The sequence below is a fragment of the Chlamydotis macqueenii genome, chromosome 13 (assembly GCF_036417535.1).
Source record: "Chlamydotis macqueenii isolate bChlMac1 chromosome 13, bChlMac1.mat, whole genome shotgun sequence".
Taxonomy (NCBI): Eukaryota; Metazoa; Chordata; class Aves; order Otidiformes; family Otididae; genus Chlamydotis; species Chlamydotis macqueenii.
In genome coordinates, this window is record NC_141568.1 from 16,557,665 (window position 1) to 16,582,438 (window position 24,774).

At 45.7% G+C, this 24,774-nt stretch overlaps 1 protein-coding gene across 1 annotated transcript; it reads right to left on the reverse strand.

The window, feature by feature from the left end:
- Positions 1–12,389: 12,389 nt before the first annotated feature.
- On the reverse strand, positions 12,390–23,463 carry OSGIN1 (oxidative stress induced growth inhibitor 1). Its single transcript, XM_010118753.2, has 6 exons — positions 23,327–23,463; positions 19,009–19,111; positions 16,384–16,520; positions 15,869–16,060; positions 15,448–15,539; positions 12,390–14,780 (listed from the first exon to the last, which is right to left on the reverse strand). Exons 2-6 carry the CDS (start codon positions 19,091–19,093, stop codon positions 13,790–13,792), a joined length of 1,497 nt encoding a protein of 498 aa, XP_010117055.1. The 5' UTR covers positions 19,094–19,111; positions 23,327–23,463; the 3' UTR covers positions 12,390–13,789.
- Positions 23,464–24,774: the final 1,311 nt, after the last annotated feature.

Below are 24,774 nucleotides of genomic sequence, written 5' to 3' on the forward strand. Positions count from 1 at the left end.
AAACTATTAATTTACACGAGTTTAATGGACAAAATGTGACTGCAAATGTATTCAAATTAGAGCTATCAAGCTTTGTCATAGCAAAAGTGGGGAGGGAGGGACTGGCATCTTTCCCATCGCCCTTCATAATTAATTTCTAAAGTAATTTCCTCCTTTGCCCAGCAGATACCACCTCTGGCTGCATTTGTGGGAGGAAAGAAGATTTCCCCAATTTATTACTGACATTAAATACAATTAATTACTGCTCAGAGGGTAAAATCTGACAGCTCCTAATGTGAGAGAGATTACCTCTGGGGTACCCAATCCAGGCAGGATGGCAAAGCCCCTTCCAGCAAGGTCAGGGTCACAGGGCACAGCCGGGGCGCGGTCAGGACTCTGGCTGAGAGCTGCCCAAGGGGATGCTTGGTTTAAAGAAATAAAATAGAAATTTGCCTTATTCTTAACATATTTAGCTTGTGGCTGAAGCTGGGAACACATGGAGATTATTCAGAAGGGGAGCAAGCACCTGTGGTGAGGAGGAGAGGCCTGTCAGGGCTCCCCAAAAGATACTGCAACTCCCGGAGTGAATCAGGATTTCGTGTACGGACCATCAATTTAGTAGCATACTCAAGGCTGCTCCTTCCTGCTCTAGTGCCAGGCACGCTCATTTTCCCCACTGCATTTTATTTGTCCTTATTTCCTGTCCTCGAAGTGACAGAAGTGGGGAAATTATTTATCTCTTAAACCCCTCCAGTAATTATTCACTCACTAAGAGTTTGGGTGAGTAACATCTTCCATCTCTCCAGCCCTGCACACCACCGGACACAAGAAAATTCATTTTATAAGCAGATATTGGGTTTCCTGGCTGTGAAGCTATTTTAAAATGCTGCTGTGTTTGCCACTTTCGGATCAAACTCATGTAATTTAATGGGTTTCACCGAGACACCAACAGGCCTGTGAGGCAGCTATCGATTTCCCGCAACAAAGTGCTGCTCTTGAAATAATTTAACACAATCGCCATTAAGTGACTTCGAGCTGCAGGCGCTGGGATGCGCACAGATGAAAGCTTGCTAGGATCTGACGGAAAAGGATCTCCTGAGTGAGATCCCAGACTGGCATCCCTGGGGGAGCATCACGGCGAGTGAAGCAGCAAGCACCTTTCCTTCATGAAGTCCTCTCCATCCTGCAGGACCAGAGCCACCTTCATCCCGTGGTTCATCCCGTGGAAATGTAACGCCCGCAGCCTGTGCGGCACCGGAGGGCTGCACGCCTGCGGCATGGTGTGCAAGGACATCTAGTGCCTGTTGCTGAGGCTGCAAGGAGGCTCTGGGTTATGGCAAAACGGGGGGGTTTCTGGTGGTTTATCTCCTGGCAGCAAGAAAAAAGCTCTGTGGGCTCAGCACCAGTGGTGCTCCGGAGAGCAGCGTCCCAGCGGGAGGGTCGCTGCGAGGCCCTGACGTGCATTTCAGCTGTCTGCCATGTCCGAGGCTTCGTCTGGCCTGCTGTACCCCCCCAACAGCCCATGCCCCCTTCCCTGAACCGCAGCGTCTCTTACAAGTCCAATTTGGGGCAGTTTGGGGCTCTTTCCCCAGCTGAGCTCCGTGGGATAACGCAGGTAGTGCAGCACCTGGGTGAGAATGTGAGATTTGTGTCTTCATCCACTTGCAGTGCCCACTTTTCCATCCCTATGTCTGTTCTGTGGGCTTCTCAAAGCCCAGCACAGGTCCAGCACCCTAACTGAGAGCTGCACCTGGGGACGGAGCTGATGGCAGGGTTTGCAGCGTAGGAAACTGATCCCACTGCTGCGCACAGTCCTGTGGAGAACCTGAAATAATTACAGATTTGGGATGTCTTAACCCATCCCATCCCCGCAGGTGGAGATGTGTTCCTTCACGTGTTGAAGGACCTCTACTCTGCAAAAATGACCCTGTCTCACAGAGAACTTAACATCACCTCCATCTCGGAGCTGGTGAGCGCTGCAGACGGGAGAGGGAGCTGCGCTGCTGCAGGACGGACACCCCAGGCAGGGCCGAAGGGCTGCTTTCCACCAGGCTCTGCAGCATACTGTGTTTAATAACATAATTGCGTTTCATCAATGTTTTTAAAATTGTCTTTCCCACCGCCAGCTGCTTCCCGAGTCACACGCACCTGGGTTTCAGCCCTTAACTGGTGTTTGAATCGCACCTTCAGAAGCCCGAAACTGTTTCCCAGCAAAGCCTGTCCCGGCAGCTTTACCGCTCTGTGCAAGTCCAGATTGGTGCGTCGGGGTTGGCAAGACAGCTAACCACCTCCTCGAAGGCATGCCTGTACAGTCCGTAACCAGGTAATTACGTAAAGCAATGTCCAAAATACCCTGATGGAGCAGATCCCCATGTTGTCTCTGTGCAAACACCCTGAGCATCGCTGGCAAAGCCCGGGCTGCCCGCTCCTGCTGCCAGGCACACGTGTGGAGCCCTCGGCCCAGCAAGAACAGCATCTCCTGGGGGCTCCCTGGCACAGATTTCCAGAGAAACCCCTCTTCCAGCATAAGCAATTGATATCTGAAGGGGTTTACCCTTCCTCTGTCTACTGCTTAGTGACTTCAGATAGGAAGATGCAGGGTGGCAATTGAACTCCAGGTAACTCTGACTTTGTAAATTCTGGAAGATCACAGAAAAAAAGATCCACAGCAAACCATAAATTTAAGTGGCAAAACACCTATTGTAACATCTTTCTCATGATGCCCTCATTCTCAATTTCTAGGTGTGCCTGAGGGTCCGCATATTTCAGTAGGAGACCATGCAGAATGAGACACACCAGCAAAAATATGAAGCAAATAGTTTACTGCATGACTTTTCACATTAAAATGGCAGAAAAATAGCTATTAAATTATGGATTTCTAACTGCTTTACTTCTAACTATTCTTCATGGCTGTGGAGCATTTACAGCTATTAGTCTCAAACTTGTAAAATAAAATAAATCCAGAGTTGTTTGTTTTATAGCATTACAGGGCACACCTCAGTGTCCCACTGCAAACACAAATTACATCAAGGCTTGGACTGCAGCAGGGAGATGTGAGTCTCTGAACAACAGCTCCTGAGAGGAGCAGGCGTGTTTGGTCCTGGAGAGTGAGCAGGCTGGAGAACACCGGGGCTGTCGGCTTTGGGAGCGGTGGAGTGGGATGGGGAGACAGCACAAAGCTCGGTGGAAAGCACTCGGGAGCCCACAGGGGCTCGGAGTGGGGCCAGCTGGGCTGGTGTGGCTGCACTGGCCAGGTATTGCTGGGACTAATTTTGTTGCTAGGAAATTCAGGGATCAAGGAGATAAACTGTTGGTAGGGCCCCAAGGCATTTGGTTGGAATTACACTTGCCGCACGTCGCGGTCCTGAACCGGTTGGGGGAAAAAGTCCTTCCAGGCAGCTGTCTCAGATTTTGGAAAATGGCCATATGGGTGATGCTGGCTTACTAACCCATCCCTTCCCCAGCCCTGGCTCTTGCTCAGATTTCATTATGCTGGCAAGCCCCAACGCTGGCAATCAAGACATCCCTGACAGCAAAGCTGCCTCCTGCACACCCCTCCTGCCACAGACACCAGTGCTCACCCACCCCAGCAAGCTGCAGACGAGCACTGGATCCTCTTTTTTTTTATGACAAATACAAAAGCTTGTTTCCAAGTCCACTTGCCAAGAGGAGGTTTTCTCGATAACTTTTGGGGATGGAGTTATGACAACACAAGGCCATCACGCCTTCATCCTCTGTGCACTGCATCCTTCATGCAGTGACTTGATGCCCATGCTGCATCTCTCATGACGGTTCACGTGCCCCCGCTACAAGCAAAGCTCGTGATGGAACACACTCAGGTAACAGCCTGGCCCAGTATCAACCACAAAATGTCTGGAAGTATGGGCAGTGCCCTCCAGCTCTGACAGCCAGATTAGGTACTGCCAGGAGGCCATATCTGGGGCTGTTCCTTCGACAAATAAACAACAGTTTATTTTAATCTTTACTGAAAGATGAGCAGCAGCTCACACAGGGAAGTTTTTATATTTGCGGTCACGCTAGGAGGTAAGCTGGCTGGGGAGCGGGGCTCGGCGGTCCCACCCCGGGCGAGCAGGCCGTGATAAATACAACACCACTCCTCCTAAACCAGCACAAGGATGCTCCCTGTGCCCTGCGCTGGAGGGGTTCATGAGAGCCGAAAATGGAGAGAAGAACTGGAAAGAAAAAGGCACCAGACGTGCTGTGGCTCCTAGGCAGCCCAGTTTGAACACACCACCTTTACGTGACAGCGCAGCACAGCAAACTGCCTGCCCTTCCCAGACTGAAAACACAGCAGGGACCAGCTTCATCCAAGGTCAGCGTGGCGTCAGTGAAGGGCAGTTAAGCATCCCGAGAAGATGTCCACTTTTAATAAAGAGCAAAAGCATTTCCTGGCTCCCTGTAACAATCTCACTCCTCCTCCACCAGGAATGCGCTGCATTTCTCAATCAAAGGGCAGCAGGAGGCTCCCAGCCCGTGCCCGGCCTGCCCACGCCTCGGCACAGTGCCGCTGTACGAAGCAGCAGCCTCCGAAGAGCCACCAGCCGCTGCGAGGCCGCGCACACCAGCACTCTGTGCACTGCCACGCTTGCCTCCTTCAGATCCTCCAGCCCAAATCCGAGGACATTTCCTCAAATAGTCCATTTTCTCCACGCTTGTCCCCTTTTGGTCTTTCACACCTTTGCTGCCCTGTAGAGGGCTTTCCTTCAGCTCCTGGTTCGGGGCAGCCCTGTTTGCTGAACCAGGCACCGTCCGTCACTGGGACACGTCAAATCCTTCTCGTAGACAGGGTGGCTGCCTACCCACAGCCACTGTAAGGATTTTGAACCCAAACTTAGCCAGCAGTCATATCTCCTGTGGTGGACTGTTTACAGAGAATGCAACTCGCATTTGTTATTGTAAGAGCTGTCAGAAAAGAAAAAAACCACCACATTCAGGCAGCGGTTTCAAGGTGTGATCAAACACCTTGGGAGAACAGAGATATCTGGGGGGACAAGACAACAGCCCAGATTCCTTCTGGGAGCTGGGGAGAAATCAGAGGATGCCAGCTGAGAAATTGTGTGGAGAAAGAGATGCTGTCAGGTCCCCCTGTTATCTGTTTAGGCAGCCTGTTCTGAATTTATTAAATGAAGACTGTCAGCATGAGATAACTGCATCAAGCAAACCACATGTCCACGCATGAACACCTATGCTTTGATCTCAAACCTGAACTATGTTGAATTTTCCGCCAGCAAAGAGCCTGATGCTACACCACGAAATGGAAGAGCCACAGTACAAGGCATGCGGCATCTATCCCATCGCCTGCTGCCTTGCACCAGCCCTGGGCTGCAGGGACCAAGGCTGCCTCTGTGCTCCTGTCCTTGGAAGCAGCAGCTCTAGGACAACTAGAGCTACAAATAACACTTTACTGGGTAGGAAAAAAAAAAAGAAAGAAGAAAAAAAATATCCCATCTGAACAGCAATATTCCCATTCACCTTTTCCCTGTGTTTGCTTGAATACGCATCACTAGTCACCGTCCTGCTTGCTGGGTTTTTTTCATGTAATATAAACTTTAAAGTAGTAAATAATTCATGAAATATCATTCTGACAAATCTGAGTATTAGGGAATCAGAAAAATACAGAAATTACATTTCCATACAGAAAATGCTTAGTATTAGTCCTTCCACCAAGCAGGGGCCGTTGGGACCTTCTAGCCTGGGAAAGAATCTGGGGCTCATTCAGCCCTTACCAGAATAAGCACCTTTATCCATGCATTTCCACTTCCCTTGTCAGTGCTGTATTCAAAGCCTACCGGGACCGCTCACACGAGGAAAGACAGTTCATCCATAATAATATTCGGCCAGAGTAAGACTTTATTTTTTTGCTGTGGGATTGCTTTCAAAGCCCCGTAATTTTCTTCACCTAGCGCTAGGAAAGCGGCACACGCTCCGCCTGCAAACAGGGATCTGCTCCAGCAGAGCCACATCGCTTCCTCTGCAGCGAGCCGTTTCCCAGCGCGCGAACGGAAGGGTATCCATTACATCGTTTAAAGGAAGGAGGAAAAAAATAGCCTTTTGTTGGAAATGGATGTAACAGAGCGCGAGGAAGGTCACAGGGAACAGGCAGCCTGGGAACGGGTGATTCTGCCTCCCTTTGATTTGCTTTCCTTTGTTTCGGGGTGAGAACATTTCACTTGGCCAGCTCTCGTCCAGCTCCCCCTGATGTCACGTCCAGATTACTCAGTGCTTGAGATATTTGGAATGTTACATCAGACAGATAACATTTGTTTATATAACTTTATCTTTCTCTCAGACACTTGCTTCTCTATCTTCTGAAAAATATAAATATTTTTATTGTCAGGAATGTGAACTTATTTATATCAACCTCAGGATGACAGTCACTTTAAGTATAAATTGACACAAGTGGCTGCCGCCGACCTCCGCAGCATCGCCTGGGACCTTTTTTTTGCTTCTTACAAACACCAGTTCATCAAACCCAGAATTATGCAGGGGAAGAAACCAGTTCCGGTCAAACACAAATCTGGAAGTGTTGCTCAGCCGTGAGATGGAAGCGCTAGCCAAAAAGGGAACCAGAAATCCACCCTAAAATCCCGGAGGTTACAGGGTTCACTGCTATGTCAGAGTGCTGCGTCTGAGGCTCTGCTACAAGTCCCCAGTCAAACACTGGTTTCTGTCTCTGTTTTTCATGAAAAATTTCCAAAGGTCTCACTTCCACCTCTATGTAAAACAGAGGGAGGATTTTAAAGCTTTCATTTTCAGGGGAGAAAACCTTCTTACTGTTGCATATTTGATCAGATCAGCCCATCACAGAGGGGACGTGCTGCCTGCTTTAACACACTGCCCTAAGCCATCTTATTTATACTCCGGCTGGGAAAAATACTGCCAGTTATCGACGCTCCTGAGAAACCTCTTTAGCCTAAACTTTGTGAAAGTGCAGCTTGGGGAACAAGGTGTGTTTTTTTCAAACGGGTCACTTCAGGCAGGGTCAATCACGTGTAATTCATTCATACAAAACGCGGCCCTTCCCTCTCGCTGCTTATGTGTCTTGCTGCTCATTAATCGCCTTAATTTCCTGGGCAGCTGCCAGAGCTGCCGTGACAAAAGCATTTACAGGAAAGCTGCTCCAGCAACCCCTGTGAACGGGAGTTCGGCAAACAGGTGCTGGAAAGGGCTCAGGGAAAGCTTTGCCACATCTGAGCTTGGAATTGCAGCCAGCACGGGCTCTCGCCTTTCTGGCTGTGCCGACGCCATCCTTCCCAACCAGCTGCAGGAAAATTGCTGGGGAGCGGACACCGTGTATCTCCAGTTTCCCTTTCCTTGTGTTTTCCCTATGCAGGGTCAGACCCCGCTGAACCTCTCCCATCCGCAGGGCCCCCAGACCCATGCAGGCACCCACACTTGCCCTGGGGAGGGAGGGCTGGCATCTCCGGGCAGCGCTGCCACCCACCACCCTCGTGGGAGCAAGCCCACGGCACATCCCACCCGCAAAGCTGTTCAGAAGCATCGACTGTGATCAGCCCCGAGCCACCACATGTCACCATCTGCTGCCACGGCTTCTTTTCCCAGGCTGCGGCTCGATAAAACAGTAAATCCAGCACTGGCACTCCAGCAACTAGATTAAAAAAAAAAAAAAAGAGAGAGAGAAGAAAAAGAAAACTCAGCTGCAACAGCAAAGGGATTCACATGGCATAAACTTCCCACCGGTGCACATTTGTTTAGAAACAACACTGGTATGTTAACTTGGTGCAACTTGACTTGTTGTTCATCTTTTTTGCAGCTGCCTTAAGGCAACAAATGGTTACAGCTTGGGAAGAGAAACCTCTCCCCTCTCTCCATGCCACGATGCCCATCACAGGAACCCCTTTCCTCCCAGCTGGATGAGGCCGGGCAGTCCCTCTGTCCCCTTCGGTCCCCGAGCAGGATGCTCTGCGAGGGATGGGCTGAGCCCCGTGCAGCTCACGGTGCTCCCGGCACTGCAGCTGCTGAGGCATCGCGTGCAGCAACCCACCACTTTGTCACTTGCTTGTTTTTACTAGACCTTAATGTTTAAATTGAAAATTCCATTTATTCCTCCAGAAAAACACAAAGGAATTTTTTTCTGACATACAAATTCCCTGGCTTCTTAAGCTGAAAGATCTACCAGCCGGTTTATTAGCTTTGAAAGCTATCTGTGCCTCTGAGACCTCCGCTGACTCGCAGTTACGGTAATACTGGGTAACTCAGGTATTAATGCCAAGTTGCAAATGAGGTTTGCTCCACCGGGCCAGCTCTCAAAAGGAATGAATGTTTGAGGCCTGAAACTCTGTCTGTGGTCTCATTAAAAAGTACAGCTCTCCTGGTTTTCTATTTCTTTGCCATTAAAGGGATGATTTCATCCTGCCCCTTGCTTGTCCTCTGGTTAAAGTTTGCCTCCCTGGCAAAAGGATCAGTGGGCTAGAAAAGCACAACTCAAATGTGGAGATTTACCCAACGTCATATCCCAGAATCCGTACTTTGTCATCAGCAGTAACTTTATATGCTCACAACCCCTGTTGTGCCACCTCTTCATTCCCGGCTCGCAGTTAGCTGCTATTTCACCGAGCGAACCCCCTCCGACCTGGCCCCGCTCCAGCGCTGCCGCCAAACCAGCTCTGTTTACCCCCAGAGATAGCTGGGCTGTAATCAAACACCGCGGCTCGGCTGGCTTTGCAGCTTCATCCCAGTTTGTGAAGGTGCTTCCTGCGGTTATTTCACCAGCCCCTTTGGTTCCAGTGAGACCGAGATGTGGCAATTCACCTGCTGGTAAATATCTTAAATAAATAGTGCTTTCACCTTCCAAACAGGGCTTCCCAGCTGGCAGCGATGCCAGTCACGGAGCAGGGCCACGCTGCCCACGCATGCACGCGGCCTTGCTGCAGCATAGCTCTAAACAGGCAGAACCGTTAACAGCCCTTCCAAGAAATGAATGCCACAGCAAAAACTGGGCTGGAAAGCAGAATCCCTTCTGCTTCCTTCGTAGAAAGTTCACAGAAGCTGCCTGCTCTGCCCCTCCTCATCAGGCTCCTGTAAATTGATATAGCAGTAGGTCCCACTTCTCCGAGCCACGCTTTGTTAAAACGGGTGCCCGCACAGAGCAGAAGGGCACATTCATACGGCCAAAGGTAGAAATGCCGTGAGACTTTTTCCTTCCCACGCCGGAGCAGAATCTCACTGTCTCTGAGCTGCACAGCAGAGGATCCAGGTTTTGTCCTGGTCCTCAGGGCTTGGACTTAAGGGACAGCAAAGGAAACTTCCTGGAGAGTGGATCCGTGCAGCTTTCCAGGCTCTGGCAGAAGGCAGGATCCAGCCAACGATAGCAGCAAAATTTGTGCTCCTTTTTCTTACCCCTCACTTAGCCCCTCTCTAGCCAGGCGCTTGCTTCGACCCTCGCAGCTCCAGAACCCTGGAAGTCAGATGGATTTCTCTGGAGCCTCCCGGCTTGGTTCCAGCTTGAAACTCCTTCTGCTAGAAAATCCACCCCCCGTCCACCCCCAAGTGCCCCCCAATTACAAGCAGCTTAGCACACCCTCGGGAGCTGTCGGTTAGCAGTGATGCACTGGCTGCTGGCCTGCCCACAAATATCTCCATTTCCTAAACAATGCAGGTTAATTTAAGCCACCACAGCCTGCAATAGCCTGACAGCTCCCCAAGGGTCCTTAAAAAGCTAAGATTTATGCAATCATCTGACTTGCAATATAGAGTAATGCTCTCTGTAGAGCTTTTAAATAGAGAGGTCTGGCCAAGACGTGGCTCGATTTAGTCCTGTGCTCAAAGAGAGAAGTGAATGCTGAGCAACCAAAGAGGTTCCCAAGGCTACTTTACCAAAATAATTTCAATTCGGACGGCTCTTTTTACAAAGATGGTATCCTTCTCTTCATTTAAGAAGTGAAAGCTCACAACAAACATGCTCTGACATCTCGTAAGTCCTTCACCACAGCAAAAAGTAGAAGCAGTAAGTTTGTACCAATAATTGCGTAAGAAAAGGTACCCGAGTTTAGACTTGTACAGTCAGTTCTGTCACACCCACAAGCATGTTTATTTAGAACACATCAGCCTTGACTACAAGGACTCACTAGCACAATAAAATAAAAAAAAAATAAATAAATCTGTAATTATCTTTTAGTCTTGCTGGTAAACTTCCAATTCTTGTTTCTGTTCCGGGTGCATAATTTTCCACCGTTCCTGGTGAGTGCCGGCAGACCTCAGGAGCTTGTTCTGCAGACACAAACTGGGGACTGACCAGTTCAGGGAGGAAACCAAAGGGGGCGGAGGAGCCCTGAAGGACAAAAAAAGGGAATGGGTGCCTGACACAGAGCCCTTATTGTGGAGCGACGAACATCACCTCCTAGCAGCAGCCAGAGGTCTGAATAAAAATAAAGTAGCTCTATCCAAATTGAGCAGAGCAGTGAGTTGCTTGAGGCTTCCCAGACTGACCTGCTCTGGTCACCATGGCTGCAGAAGGTCCCCACTGAGCAGCACGGAGAGGACACCAAGGTCTTGCAGGGGACAGAGAAATGAAGCAAAGCAGTCTCCAGTTTTAAATAGCCAGCTAATTCACCAAGGTAACCTCCTGGCCAGGCCTCACACACAGCAATGGAAACGGTGGTGAAAGTGTTTGCTACCTCGCCTGACAAAGCCGCGCCACTCCCACTGGGGACACGTGATGTGCAGAATGCCCAGGAGGAGGCTGGTTTTTTTCCTGGTCCCATCATGTGCTGTAGGTCAAGGTTATAATGCACGGGTGAATGCCACAAATAACAAAGCTGCTATCTGTTGACTCTCATGGCTGATGTTTTGGAACAATCATTCATGTTTGTCTCCCTGGATACAGAGAGCTGAATGGCAACTTGGATTAGCACCACACAGCCTTGCCCCAAGGACTTGTTGTTGAGTAAACCACCACCTCTTCTACCGAGGCCCTCTGCTTTGACATCCCTCCAGAGCAGAATGTAGGATATTTTCTAAGCATCAGTTGTGAAAAATCACTTCCCTTTCCGGTCCTGCACAGGGCAGGCCATCAGCTTATCCCTCTTGGGCAAGAAAGCCGGCTATTTAAAATACGGCCACCCAAGCTCCCCCAACACAGGCACAGGCTGCTGTCCTAGTTAGGAGCTCTCTGGTACAGGACAAGTCGGATCACGGCAATGCAATACAGGATACAGGAGAATCATCCGCCTGAACACAGTGACTTTGACCTCAGTGATAGGAAGAGCAGCATTTCACTTATCCCCGGCATGCTCCAATGCCTCTTGTTTTTTTAAGATGCCCTTTGGCTTTTGTTCTCTGCTTCATTTGCTTTTGATGAGGGAGCTCAAGATCTGGCCCAAAATGGTATTTTTAGAAAGGTGAACACTGATCAATGATTTTTTTTTTTTTTCTAGCAAAGGTCAGCTGTAGGGGAAGAACAGCACAATCCTACACTGCTTGGGACGTGGTCTAGAGGAACATAAAGTCGGGCAAAAGGAGTACTAGCTCATCTCATCTCTCCTGGAGAGTACCAAAAATATGTAAGAGAGCACAGGACCACATAATTCATACTCAGGCATAACCATATCGCTAAAATAATGAAGAATAACCTCATTTTGAGCAATGCTGTCAAAAAGATCCCTGGGGACACTGCCACCCCTCTGGCGAGTGGGGAATTACACAGACCAGGAAACTCATCCATACCACACCTCTGCACCCACAAAATGAAGATTGGTGTTTTAACACATTGAGCCAGACTCTTCTCAGAGCTGTGCAATTAAAAAACCCACACCAAGAGGGAGCAGACAAGCTGCAACAGGGACACTTCAACTAGTTAAGAAAATACCCCACAATTCTCAACAAAGGTGGTCAGATGTTGAATAGAGCAATCTAATGTTGATAGTGCAATTGCCATCCTGGGAGATACTCAAAGCTTTCCCCAACAAGGCCCTGAGCAACCACATCTAACTTCAAAGCTTGCCCTGTTTTCATGGGGTTGGACAAGAGACCTTCAACTCCCTTCAGATCTGAACTGTCTTATTGACTTACTGGACTAGGCCATGATCTGGAATTTTTCCAGACAGGAGAAGACACTAAATAACAGGAACAACATCTAAGACACCCTAGGCAAGAACATGCTTAGCAAATAGCTTGGTTTGGTATTGCGTTTTAGCCTCACAGGACACAAACACTGCCAAAGCATTCTACAAAGGTTCTTCATCCTGCTCCAGAGAGGAAGATACACAGAAAGCAAATCCATAGGGCTGCGCTCCTAGGGAGGGGAACAATGCAGGATTTGGCAGGCACATCAAACCACAACCTGGTGCTTGCCAGGAAGCTGATGAAGAACAGTTCATTAGACCTCTGGGTCAGAGATTCAAAGTCAGAGTTAAAAAACAAACACAGACTAAGTCTGAAATCACTTTATTGAAAAATTTCATAAAAGAACAGTCAGTGGCAAAAATATTCAAGTGCAACAGAGCAACACAAGAGACAAACTCCTTACATATCTCAACTTGAGGCCGATTAATTTACAAACAGCCACTGTCTCCCCAATACTCAGCTTTCCAGAGACATACGCGACATCCTGACATGTCAGTGACATTCAGTGCATGCAGCACAAGGAGCAGAGTCTGGCTTTACATCAAATAAGATCAGCCATGTCTGTTTTTTTTTTCTAAGAGCACTATGAAAGGCCCTGTAGGTCTGTTGAGAAGGCTGTTCGCAACATAAGGCACCATTCCCACCCACTCCAGCTCATTCAAAACACTGAGTGAAAGCCTGTAAGAAAATATTTTGCCAATAAAAATATTTTAGAATAAAAAAAAATCTTTTAGTATAAAAATTGCTATATACAGCACAAAACTATTGAAAGTGGCTGTGCCATTTCCCCATTACACAAATAGTATTCTCTTTAAAAAAAATAAATCACCTCAGATTAGAAATTAACACAATATATAACATATTGTTTCTTTCTGAAATACTCTGTCCAGCACAAGCCCCGTACGGCACCTGGGCAGCAAGACAGACTTTTAGTTCTGCTGTCTCTACAGCAGCTGCCAAGAGTTTGGCCATCACAGTTTTAGGATTCAGATAGCAGAAAGCTGCAAGGTAGCAAACCAAGTGTTTGTAAATCAGTACCATCCCTTCTCATGAAGGAGAAAAAATATCACGGGGATCTCTTGATTAAAAAGATATACATATTACTTGCTGCTATGTAAGACAACATAGTTTTGACTGTTTCCATGTCAGTTTTTATTTGCAGAGTACCACTTCATGTGCCAGAGAGGTACCTGCAGCACTTTTCAGCGATTTCTTGTCTGATAAGAACATATAGCCCAGCCACAGGAGCAAAGAAACCCGTATCGGCTTGCTTTGTTTCATGAAAACACTGTAAGACACTGACAGACAAGGGTTGTCAGCCTGCTGTCCAGCAATAATTACCATTGATTGTTCCCCAATTCAGTTTTCAGCAATCTGGAAGGTGCTGTATAGAAGAGCAACCACTCTCTTGCCCCCTGCTTTTCCAGGCACAAGATCCAAAGCCCCTGCAGCCTTCAAGCACAGCTATGCGGGAAAGGAGCTGAATGCTCAGGGACGGAAGGTACTGCCGTGTGTGAAACCCACTCTGTACTTGGTGACTTAATCTTCCTAAATAACTCATCCAGAACTTAGTAACTCTCTGCATAACCTTGGAGAATACCAGGGGTGGGCTTTACACTTGAGGATGTAGAAATCAGATTATTTGCTTCACTACGAAAACAGCAGTAACGCATTCAGTCACATTTAGCATGGGGATTTCTCTTTGTTAGGGGGGATTTTTGTCTGCTTTCTTTAACAGAGAGCTGGCCACAGCCAGAGCCCCTCCCTGCACAAAGCGTACAAAGTGATCTCCAGCTAGGGGTCCTAGAGCATAAAGCCCTTTCTCCTGAGTGCATTCGTAGGTGAATGGGTCAACATCTATGGGATTCCTCTTTGGATTGACTGGTTGGGCACTGTCCATTGCCAAGTCAATGCCATTATTTGGCAGAAAGAAGAGGTTAGGGTTTGAACCAGTTAAAACAAGAGCCATGGAAATTTTATAAGCTTTCTGGTAGCCATTCTTGTCTTGAAAGATACATTTCTTGTCCTTGCCAAAAGAGAGCACATGATGTTCAGGAAGGCTAACGTAACGCTCATAGGGCCCAGCACAGGCAGCTGATTGTTCTTTCATCATCTGATGGACTTTGTGGTATTCTGGGTACATCATTTTGGGGAGCTGGTTAAAAATAAGACCTGGATCACTGACTTGTCTCCGAAAAACATGGATTACTGGAATATTGCAATGGTGAGCAAAGAGAATGGCATCAGCAGCTGTCAGACCAGCACCTACAATCAAGACCGGATCTGACATGATGCCAATGCTGTTGTTCTTCACCGCTTCCTCTAGGGCGGACAGCTGGTGATGGACATAGGAAAGGTTCTCCCCCTTGACCCCAAGCCAAGTAGGACTATCGTATGTTCCTGTAGCTAAGACCACATTCTCTGCATAGATGGAAAAGGGCTCTTTATCACCTCTCACACTTTTGAAAAATCCATCCACCTGAAAGACCTCTGTACTTTTCTCATTGAAGTTCTGGAGTGAGTCACTGTTGTCGTGCATATCTTGTGCGTGGTTGGAGACACTCTCTGCACTCACTTTCCTCACAGAGGTCACAACAGTACCACATCTGAAGTTCTTCTGCAACCCCTTCTTCATCACATAGTGTTGGTAGTATTGAGCAATATCTTCTGCTGTGGCTCTATTGTTTCTGAGGCCTCTGTAATATAGTACAAAGGTCAAGCAGCAGTTAAGTAAGAGACTGGAATTTCTCCCCGCTTCCACTCAGTGTATGCTAGAGCCATCTATCCTAGCACTACCAGAGAAGACTTATCTAGTTTCCCTGACTTCAGCGAAGTTATTCCTGGTATACAGAGGTAACGCTCAGGTTCACAAGCTGCTGGATAGAGGGGGCTTTCTCTAACACGAGTCCCATCCCTAAGAACATGATTGCTCATTTATGCCTTCCTCTCACATCTAGCTTCTATTCCATTTCTTACTCATGAACTTTTTAAGATTAACTGGTACACATCTCAGGAAGAGCAGCACCTCAGAATGCCCAGTAGCTGAGCTGATTATACTTGTCATTAGAGACAGCAAGAGTAGACACAGAAGTCAGATGACCGTGCCTTTACCAAGCTTTATTCAGAACTTAGGGTCACTGTGATCCATTGTCCCAGTGGGTGTTGAGACGGACACATTCCACACAGCAGTGCAACTTCACTGAATCACTGAATGCAGAATGGACTTTTACTGGAGGGTGAGAGAGTATCCTTGCTCTCACTAGAATCATCTGTAATAGACGGGTAGCTACATTCAAAAAGTCCACTCCAGGTTCCCAAATACCCTCCACATGTTTGCAAATAACCACATCACAGATATCTCACCTTCTCTTCTGCTTTAGCCAGTCCTTGAATGGGAGATCTGGAAGTCCCATCCACTCCCCTCTGCTCAGGGTAATCATGGAGCCCTCAATAGACTGGAACAAGAAACACAGTAAAATGACTTTTAATCACTTAATGTAAGAAGTGAAATGCAATTTTGTCATATCTCAATATGGCACAGATCATGAGATCAGTGATTTCCTCTGATCTGCTGTCATGGATGAAGCATCCATGTTGCCCAAAGAGAAGAACAGATTGGAAATACAAACGCCTCTTGTGCTTTTTTCCCTTTTATACTTTTACTTGTCTATATACATAAAATCAAACATGGCTGACTGGCATATTAGAGCTTTTATCTCTCCAGTCACATTTGGCTATCTTACAAGGCGCAGACCCCTAAGCAGTGAGACTTTGATTCACATACATGCCAGGCTCCTCCAGGAGCATTTCTGCCAAGGACCAGGTGGGGGATGGCTCGGTCAGTCTCGTGCCACCAAGTGAGGACGGATTCTGCTGTTCCACCAAAGTCTGTGTCTGGACGCTGAAGAGTATCAAACAGAAGAGCCACAGGGCTGTGGGATCGTCCTTCCAAGCCTTCAGACAGATACTCCAAATCCTAAAGAGAGATAGATCAGATAACTTAAAACCACATGTCCTGTCAGGCAGCAGACTGTTTGTTGCTCCAGTATTTCCAATCGTGGTTTTGGTGTTCTGTGAAGCTCATTTACTGACACACAGACCTTGTTATTTCCCAAGGACTACCTCAAGGACCTTAACAGCAATGCTGGCATTTCATACAAGGGAGATCTGGACAATGAAAAGCACTTTGCTTAAGGCTCATTCTGCCTGTGCACTTTGAAAATTCAAATGAGGTTATGACTTACAATATACCCCCAGCATGCTTTACTATGATGTTATACTGTTTCTCTTTATACAAACCTGGTCTAAAATGGAGACATCTGGTGCCTCTTCCAGTTTCCTCTGAAGAATGGGATGAGGATGAAGAGAGTCTCTTTTGAAGTAAGGGATGTAGCCTGACAGCAAATAGGAGAGACAGATTCCTGAAGGTCCATTCCCTGAAAAACACACAATGGAGAAGAATTTATACTCCTGCAGATAGAGCAGCCCTTTCAGAAGTGTTTCTAACATCCAGATCAATTCAAAGGATAAGACACTGCTGTGGATACAGAGGACTTTCTATTCCAGGTTGATCTATTGGATGGAGGTGAGGATGTCATTTTACCCTCATATGTCCGCCTCTCCTATCCATTGCACCTATTTGCATTGCAAGGTCTTCAGAACTTGCTGAAAAGACATCAAGTTAAACAAGCCAGAGGTTAACCTCACCTGAAGCTTGAAGTCTCTAGCATGCTAATGAATTGAATTATTGCTCATTAACGTCTTCAAAGGTTTAGAAACAGGTCACATACTGACTGGGGGCCTCAGCTCTCCTGGAGGCACATTTCACACCAGTGCAGAGTAGTTCACTGTGCACAGGATACAGAGTAAGTCCAGAAAAGGGACTATTGAAGTGAAGAGGAAACAGCTCTGCTCAGTAAGAAATCCCATCTAATAAGGGATATTTGGCTACAGCAGTTTTGACTAAGGGGTCTTAAGGACACTTTCAAATGGGAACCAACCCTACCACGGTACTGTAGGCAGCGTGTTAAGGAAAAAGGTCTCTGCCATGCCAAGACAATTCCCCAGAATACAGCACTTCAAACTGCTGGATGACCGAACTCTTGCTGCTGCCAGTGGAAAAACTTGATGTATGCGACTCCAAAGTCCTGTGAAAGTAGCCCGTGGAAAGTTTTCACATGGCTGTTCTCCAGTATGTTTAATATTTTACGCTGTCTACATAAATAGGTGTCAGCCTCTCTGGCTGTTCAGGGTTTGCTGCTCACTAGCAGGTGACTAACCACCATTACATAATGCTGTGACGATGTAGGGGAGGAGAGATGAAGTGACACGGCAGCCTGTGTTGACACAGTCCCCGTGCTGCACGTGTGAGTGACTGGAGCACAGGCTGCTTCTTGGGAATCTGAGATAGAGGGAGGCCCAGGCTGTAAGGGTAATAGTGAGCTGAGCTATGTGAAGGGCAGTACGTGCCACGCCGAGGCCAAAGTCTGCTGAGCAAGGACCAGCAGCTGCAGGTCAGTGTTTGGAATATTCCACTTGCAGGAAAGTTATCTAAAACCAACAGCAACAGAAACTAAAAGCAAACCAGACTGCAGCTATAGTAAAATCTAACACCTTTCAGCTTACTCCTGTGCTTTAGGAAGTACAAGGAGGTACCTAAGGCAGACTTAATCATCTGAGTGCACGCTTAGCAACACATACAGAGAACTTACTCTGAGCCACATCTAAGTTTCATACAGATGGTCACAAGCACAGCTGCCTCTGGGGCTCACGCTATTCCAGAAAGAAACCGCTTTCATGAGGCTCCCAGCAGAGCAGAGGGAGTGCACAGCCTTCCTGGAGCAGGGCCTGGGGAAGCAGCTGGAACCTGCGTGCAACGTTCAGCTGCAGTGAAACAGCTGAGCTGCTTCAGTCCAACAGCCTCCTCAGAGAGCACATCTTCACACTGGTGCTTCCAAGGCTTTAGTGATATCTCCACACTGGATTCCTGTATAGGTGCACTAGGGATGTACCAAAATATCCTCCCTTCCACCTGAAAACTTGTACAACTGGGCAGTAGAAAGTCACTATCAGACTAGAACCTGGTGGTAGTAGTGTCCTTGTTAATTTGCTGTTAACAAGGATGAAGTGTGATTTATGCGGTGCACTAACTTTGGACCAGCTCTCTTGGGGGCTGTAAGTTAGATGACAGATAAGGAAGGAACCCAGCTCTACAATGCATTTAAACACATGTTCAGATGAAAAGGGTCCAACATCTGTGCTCCAGCACAGCTCATAATCAGTCACACAGAAGAAGGCACTGACGTCACTACTTCTGCTTTGCTCCAGGAATCACCTTGCATTACAAAGGTCCACTCTGGCAAGGGAGACAAGACAGTTACTATATAACCTGTTTACTATATAACCTGTAGCTGACTTGCATTTTAAAATCTATGAAAAGTTTCCATAAACTTTAACAGCATCTGGAGTACTTTCTAAGCACATGATGAGGAAAAAAGATCACACAAACCTACTCCCAATTCCAGCACTACAGATAACCACTTCACAACAAGTTGACTAGTTATCTGTAGTGAAAAGGTTTAAACACCCTTCTAAATATCCAACAGAGGAAAACCAGGCCCTGCCGAACTGATGTCCAGAAGTCTACCAATTTTGCTATCAAAAAATGAGTATGGGGTTTAGTTTGTCAAATACCTAGTTCCCTACTTCTCACAACTCTTAGTGGTGTCTCTCAGTGCTAGCGAAAGTTTGGCTGTCAGGGAAAGGATGCAGAAACAGTGGCTAGGCATTTCTGGTTTGAGTAAGAGCACACAGAACAAGAGCTGAAGACAGCAAGCCCAAAGTAACAACAGCGCTAGGAAACACAGCAATGCTGTCAGGAAAAGACAAAACAAAACCAAACAAGTAAAACCAAAACAAACTTACCTATGATCACAACAGGCAGTGGCTTGAACCCACTCTTATTTTGGGGTCTGTTCAATAATGCATACATCTTCCTGTCCGGAAGCATTTAGGTCCTGGAGTCTACCTGTTAAAAAGAGTAAGTTTTTAATTATTAGTTTTTTTGACAAAACACATGACTTTCTATAGCCCACAAACCCAGGCTGATCTCAAGCATTATCCTTGCATTGCAGACCATCACATTACACTTTCACACTCAGGACAAGCCTGCTTATCTTCTTCTGCTCCTGCGTTCAAAACCAAAGCATGATTCCTTGATCATACCATAAAAAAAGGGAGAGAACCCATATCTTTCTCTTCCACACACAAATTCCAGGCCCTTCAGAACAGCTGGCAACTTCGGTAATTCTCTGACTATAGTAACTGACGTCCTGCAGCTTGTTAAAGACTTCACTTCTTTCCATACTGTGTAGAAAAACATTATTACCATAATTATCATGAACACATTCATTAATACTTCGTACTCTCTAAAGCCATTTGTGCATTTATTGATAAGTAGAGCAAACCTCACTCAAAACTTCTGCCCAAATACTGAAAATATTTTGGCTGCATTTTCAAATATGTGCCATTCCATCACTAAAGGGCTTTTTGGGAAGTGCTAGTTTAGTTCCTGAACCTTCTTTCTTAATTTTCCAGAAAAATAGAGTTTTCTAGGTCTGAACAAGTAAACAACAGCAAGTCTTTAAACAAAACATACAACAAATTTATTATCTTGGAGACTAAGGTGGCATTAGAGTGGAATCTACAAAGCTCATCTGATTGCTGTGCAGATGTTCAACGAATAGTGAATCACAGTTTTTTGCCATTCCTGCAGGTATCCTACTGTGTCAAATAATTACTTATATAGTCACCCAAGGGATTCAACTACACTATCACTAATCTAGAGAAGTTAAAAAGTTTTTCACCACAGTAAAAGTTAAATTTTCAAAATTCAGCATAAACTTTTAAGTTACTCTACAGAGAACACAGTATTTTCTAAAAACATGACTCATTTTGGAAAGCTAAGTAAAAATTCACTGAATGGCATGACTTTGTTCAGCGGGCCATGCTCTCCACACCCTTTCCAAGCGCAGAAAGATCTTTGGCAGGCACGCTGCACACTCCCATAAGGTCTGGCACATCACTGCCTTTGACGTAGGTATTGCAGCAAATGTCATCCTACAAGTGGAATGCTCCACTTTAAGCCTGACATTTACATCACCAGCAACTACAGTACTGTGGTAAGACCCTGGTGATTGAATGAGCAGCCAGAAAACCACAGGTGAGTTCACAATTTGCAGAATCCCAGGCTTTTAGGGAGTCTTGTAAGTGCATTTGCCTGCAAGGATGTGACAATTCTCATATACACCAATATACAGCCATCGCTGGGCTAGACACAGCTTTTCCAAGAGGACTGGGTTCACCCAGGTAGAGAGGCACAAAATAAGGCTTACAAGTTGAATTGAAAACTAGCAGCTTTGTTCAAATTTTTGGATCACAGATTAGTAACACTTACTGGTTGCCTACTGCCACTTAAAGCATTAGTCTAAGACTCTCACATATTTTGCCTGACAAGAACCACTTAAAACAAATAATAGTCATGCTTTCTAATTTAAGTAATTTCAAGCATCTAGCTTTGAAGAGTTGGATTTCAAGGAAACTTAGGTTCCCAGTTTAATTGAGACTCGAAGGTAGAGGCATACACTGGAGAAGAGGAACACTTCCCTGGGTTGTGTCCATACCAAGGCACGCATCAACCCCTTAAGGCATATTTAGCCCAAGCCTGGAAGCTGCAGGAGCACAGCGTAACTGCCCAAGTATTTCCCCAGCCTTTTGAGTTCGTTCTGCCACACAAACCAAGACCTGCACCACCTTCAGCAGATTGTTGTGTAAATCTACCCCCCAAATAATTCCCTACCACAAAGCTCAAGCTGCAATTGTTAGAATCCAGCACTAGCACCTGGGAGGGCCCGAGGCACCAAACGAACAGGACACTGGACCAGTATTCCCTCAAACTAGCTAAATCACAGCACCTATCTGAAGGTTAGCAGAGGTTTCCTCTCCATGATAACAAATAAATTCTTCTCCATGGCTGTACTACACAAGAAGACAAGTTCTTACTAATTTTTCCTAACAAAGAGTGCACATCTTATTTCTGTGAAACTACTGGGAGCCTGGAAGAGGGAAGCAAGATCTCTGGGAGCAATCTTCCAGGTTTCTGCTCTGTAGCAGTCCACAGCAGCACGCACAGAAAGACTGTATGCACTCTGTAGACAGTGGTAACCCAGCAACATCTTTGCTGGAAGCAAGGGCTGCTAAACCAACCCAGTACAGCACATGGCAACAGTTCCAGGAGAGCAGCAAAGCCAGCATATAAATAACGAGCCTGCAAGGCTGTTTGTAAGGCTTGGGCGTAAAGTCATGTAATTGTGTGCCAGCATTTTTCTGGGGGAGCACAGAAGGGGACAAAAAAAAAAGGCACAGGATGGTAGAAGTCAGCCTGGCAGCCCAGTTTCATGTAGAGGAAGGTTGCCTTGGCTCCCGGCCATTGCACTATGCCACCCTACCCCACCCTGATAGCAAAGCCAGCAGCTGCAGGTTCAGTGATAACACTCCCCTTATTTCATTCTCCTCCTTCATTCCGTACCTTCTGACACACGAAAAAGGAGCATTTGCTGGAATTAAACCAAATCTTAATGGCCAGAGGAGCGCAATTATTATTCTGATGAAATTACTAGATCCATGCACATACATGACCATTTTTAGCCATAGTTTTATTCAGGATTTGGGTTCACAAAACCCCATAATGACCAATTTAGTGCTACACGCTTTGTTTCCTGAAGTTTTGACACTGGACAATTCTAGCAACACAAGATTAACCATCAGAGATGCTTCTGTTTATTCTAGCATTTTTCTACAAATGGGAGAAGTCCCTTTCACATCCTATAGCTGCCATCTCTGTAATTCATAGTTAATAATTCTTCTTTTTAAGTAGAAAGTGAACCAGATGCTAAACCTGTTTATAGCTATTCCTACCCTGTAGGCTAAATGTTTGACTTCTGGGGGTAAAACTGTTCTCAGGTCATCTCAGGCAAAATGTTCACTTTTCCTGACATTAGAAGTAAATGTGGATTATTATTTTTTTTTCAACATTAGAATCAAAGGACCACATATACCTCGATAATCTGTACAGCTAATACAGTGTAGTAGATTAAAGTCTGTTCTTGCAGAGGCTATCAGAAAGCACACAGGACACTGAAGTTCATGTCAAATCTCTACAGAACTAGTTAGCAGCAGAGAGAGCCTGAGCTAGCAGGAAACCCAAGACTGCTCTTCTCACCCTCCTTTTATGCAGAATAGGCTCCTGGGCACTCACATGTAGTCAGCTTAGTGACACTGATTCCTCTTTTGGCTCCTGCTTTAAGTTTCCGACTTTAAATGGGTGTCTCTTTCCTCCTCTTTATTTAGGACCATGTTACAAGCTCTGCAATTTATCTCCTCACTGCTTCCAAAGCATTTCAGCGTCTATGTGATGTTACATAATTATTCTGGCTTGGAAAAGCATCCAGCTTATTCTGGACCAAACTCCGCATACCTTCCCAACACAGCCTTAAGCCTGGAGGGACTATAACTCAAAGCCAGTCAGTGTGACCCCCAGTAGTCCCAGGCTGCACAACTAAAACCAGTTTTCAGTAAGCAAAAGAAAAAGCAAAAATGTATTTAACAGGACAAAGCCACTAAATGGTCTTTAGCAGAAATAAATGGCCAAGTTACATCAGCCATACGCAAGCAGCTCTCCCTATAACATCCATGAGACTTCTGCTCAAGTAAGGACCACCAAGTGTGGCCTGTACAGCACATGGGGAGAGTTCAAGAGAGCAGTGCAGTCAGTATATAAATAATGGAAGAGACCTAAAGTGCTATCATGACACTTAAGTTTTAAACAAGTACAATGCTAACAAATGCAACAGTTTTCTACAGCTTTATTTCCTCATCAACCCATTAATTACATCAGTATTTTTTTAAGATTTAATTCATTAGTGCTTTTAAGAAACAGAAATCTCAATAGCTTTAACATTGTAAAATTTCCTACAAGTTTCCAAGAAGGGTTTTTTTACCTATTTACATTATTGCTCTTACATGCCAGGCCAGTTACCCCATAAACATGATGAAAGTATATGGAAAAATTCAACTTTATGGTACATAAAAATAACACCTCTTTCTAAAAATAGCCCTGTGATATTCAGAAAGCAATGTTACAATAAGGCAGACAAAGCTCTTCACGTTTCCTTAGTCTTCTTACCCTTAGCAGCAGTTCCAATGAGAGGTGAGATCTTGATGAAAATGCCTGTAGAGTCAGGAAAGCCAACCAAACTACAAGCCTTGAATCCTGCCTCTGCTCTAAGACAGCTGCTTAAATAGAGTAGGCTACCAGCACTAAGAGAGGAGAGGAGGAGCCGAAATGAATGGAGGCGGAGCAAGGAAAATACTTATAAGCATGAGTCAGCAGGAATATTCCCCTTGCCAGCTTGTGAATGAATGATACAGTGATCTTTCTTAGTAATGTTCAGCTGACTACACGGCCACAACAAAAGCAGCCTTATAGGAACCATGCATGGCAGAAGTCCTGCATTGACCAAATATCTTCATTTTTAACCCTCAGGGCAAATTAAAATCTGAGACTTCATAAAATGTAATGCTTCCTGGGGCAGAACTGGGTTTTTCCTCCGTATCTAAAATAAAAACTGCTAGTTGCAATTACAGGTGGGAAGCAAAGTGATAGGATAACACCATGTTTGTTTTAAAACTAGTGATCTTTTTGGCCACAAAAGGGTAAGAAAATGTGATGATGACTTCCCACTCTGGACAGTTTGTGGTTTTAGTTTCACCTTATCATATTCATGGATATAGTGGGTCTGAAAATACAGACTTCAGTTTATATTTTTTCTTCAGTGAGATAAAGTCTTCAAAACCTGTGGCACAGTAGCAGTAAAATGAGTCAGACTGCTTCCTGTACAACTTACAACACAGCAGGATTTTCATCCAAGGTATCTTACTCAACTCAGTGAACTAATCGATCAAGCTAGCTAAATTTAAAGTGCCCTTAACAAATGAAATAAACTTTTGCCAGTGTTCAGGTCAATTATTAAGTGCTGCATACTTTTATCTCTGAGGGCATCTATTTTGAAACAACAATCTCCAGGGAACGAGGAGGACTGCTGATATCCAGTTAAGACACACACTTTCAGCCATGTGATATAAAAAACAGTTCATGAGAAGGAATTCTATACTCTCACAACTCATATCAAAGTAGGATACTTCATAATCTATTTTAATTCCACCAGAATAAGGTTTTTTTAATAAATACGAAGCCTTTGTTTCACTTAAAATTTAACTAACAGTGATCCCTCTGAAAATCTGGTTCAGTACATAATTGTCAGACTGAGGGGTGTTTTTTTAAGGTCTCTTTCAAGTCGTCTGGGCCTTTATCCAAGGTAACATTTGCACAGAGCTCTTAAATAACTCATACAGATTTTTAGACAGGAGCAAAGGCTTTTATATGCATTATTTAGATATTTATTGGCAAGTAACAAATGTATCCACATCAGTCAAGGAAAAATTAACCTTCCAGAGAAACGAAGGCATTTGTTTGGTTAGCTGATTTAAGACTGTCTTGTTACTAAGTTTTTCAAAAACCATCTTTAATATATTGCAGTTTTGCATGTCAAACACTTTAGAACAAAGGTGTTC

Bases quoted from the DNA above. Each gene is read 5' to 3' on its own strand.
- OSGIN1 (XM_010118753.2), bottom strand. From the start codon at position 19,093: ATGCTTCCGGACAGGAAGATGTATGCATTATTGAACAGACCCCAAAAT. The intron at 16,521-19,008 runs GTAAGTTTGTTT...TGTGTTTTTCAG, and splicing joins ACTGCCTGTTGTGATCATAG to GGAATGGACCTTCAGGAATC. The intron at 15,540-15,868 runs GTATGTGAATCA...TTCTTGTTCCAG, and splicing joins CTCCTGGAGGAGCCTGGCAT to TCTATTGAGGGCTCCATGAT.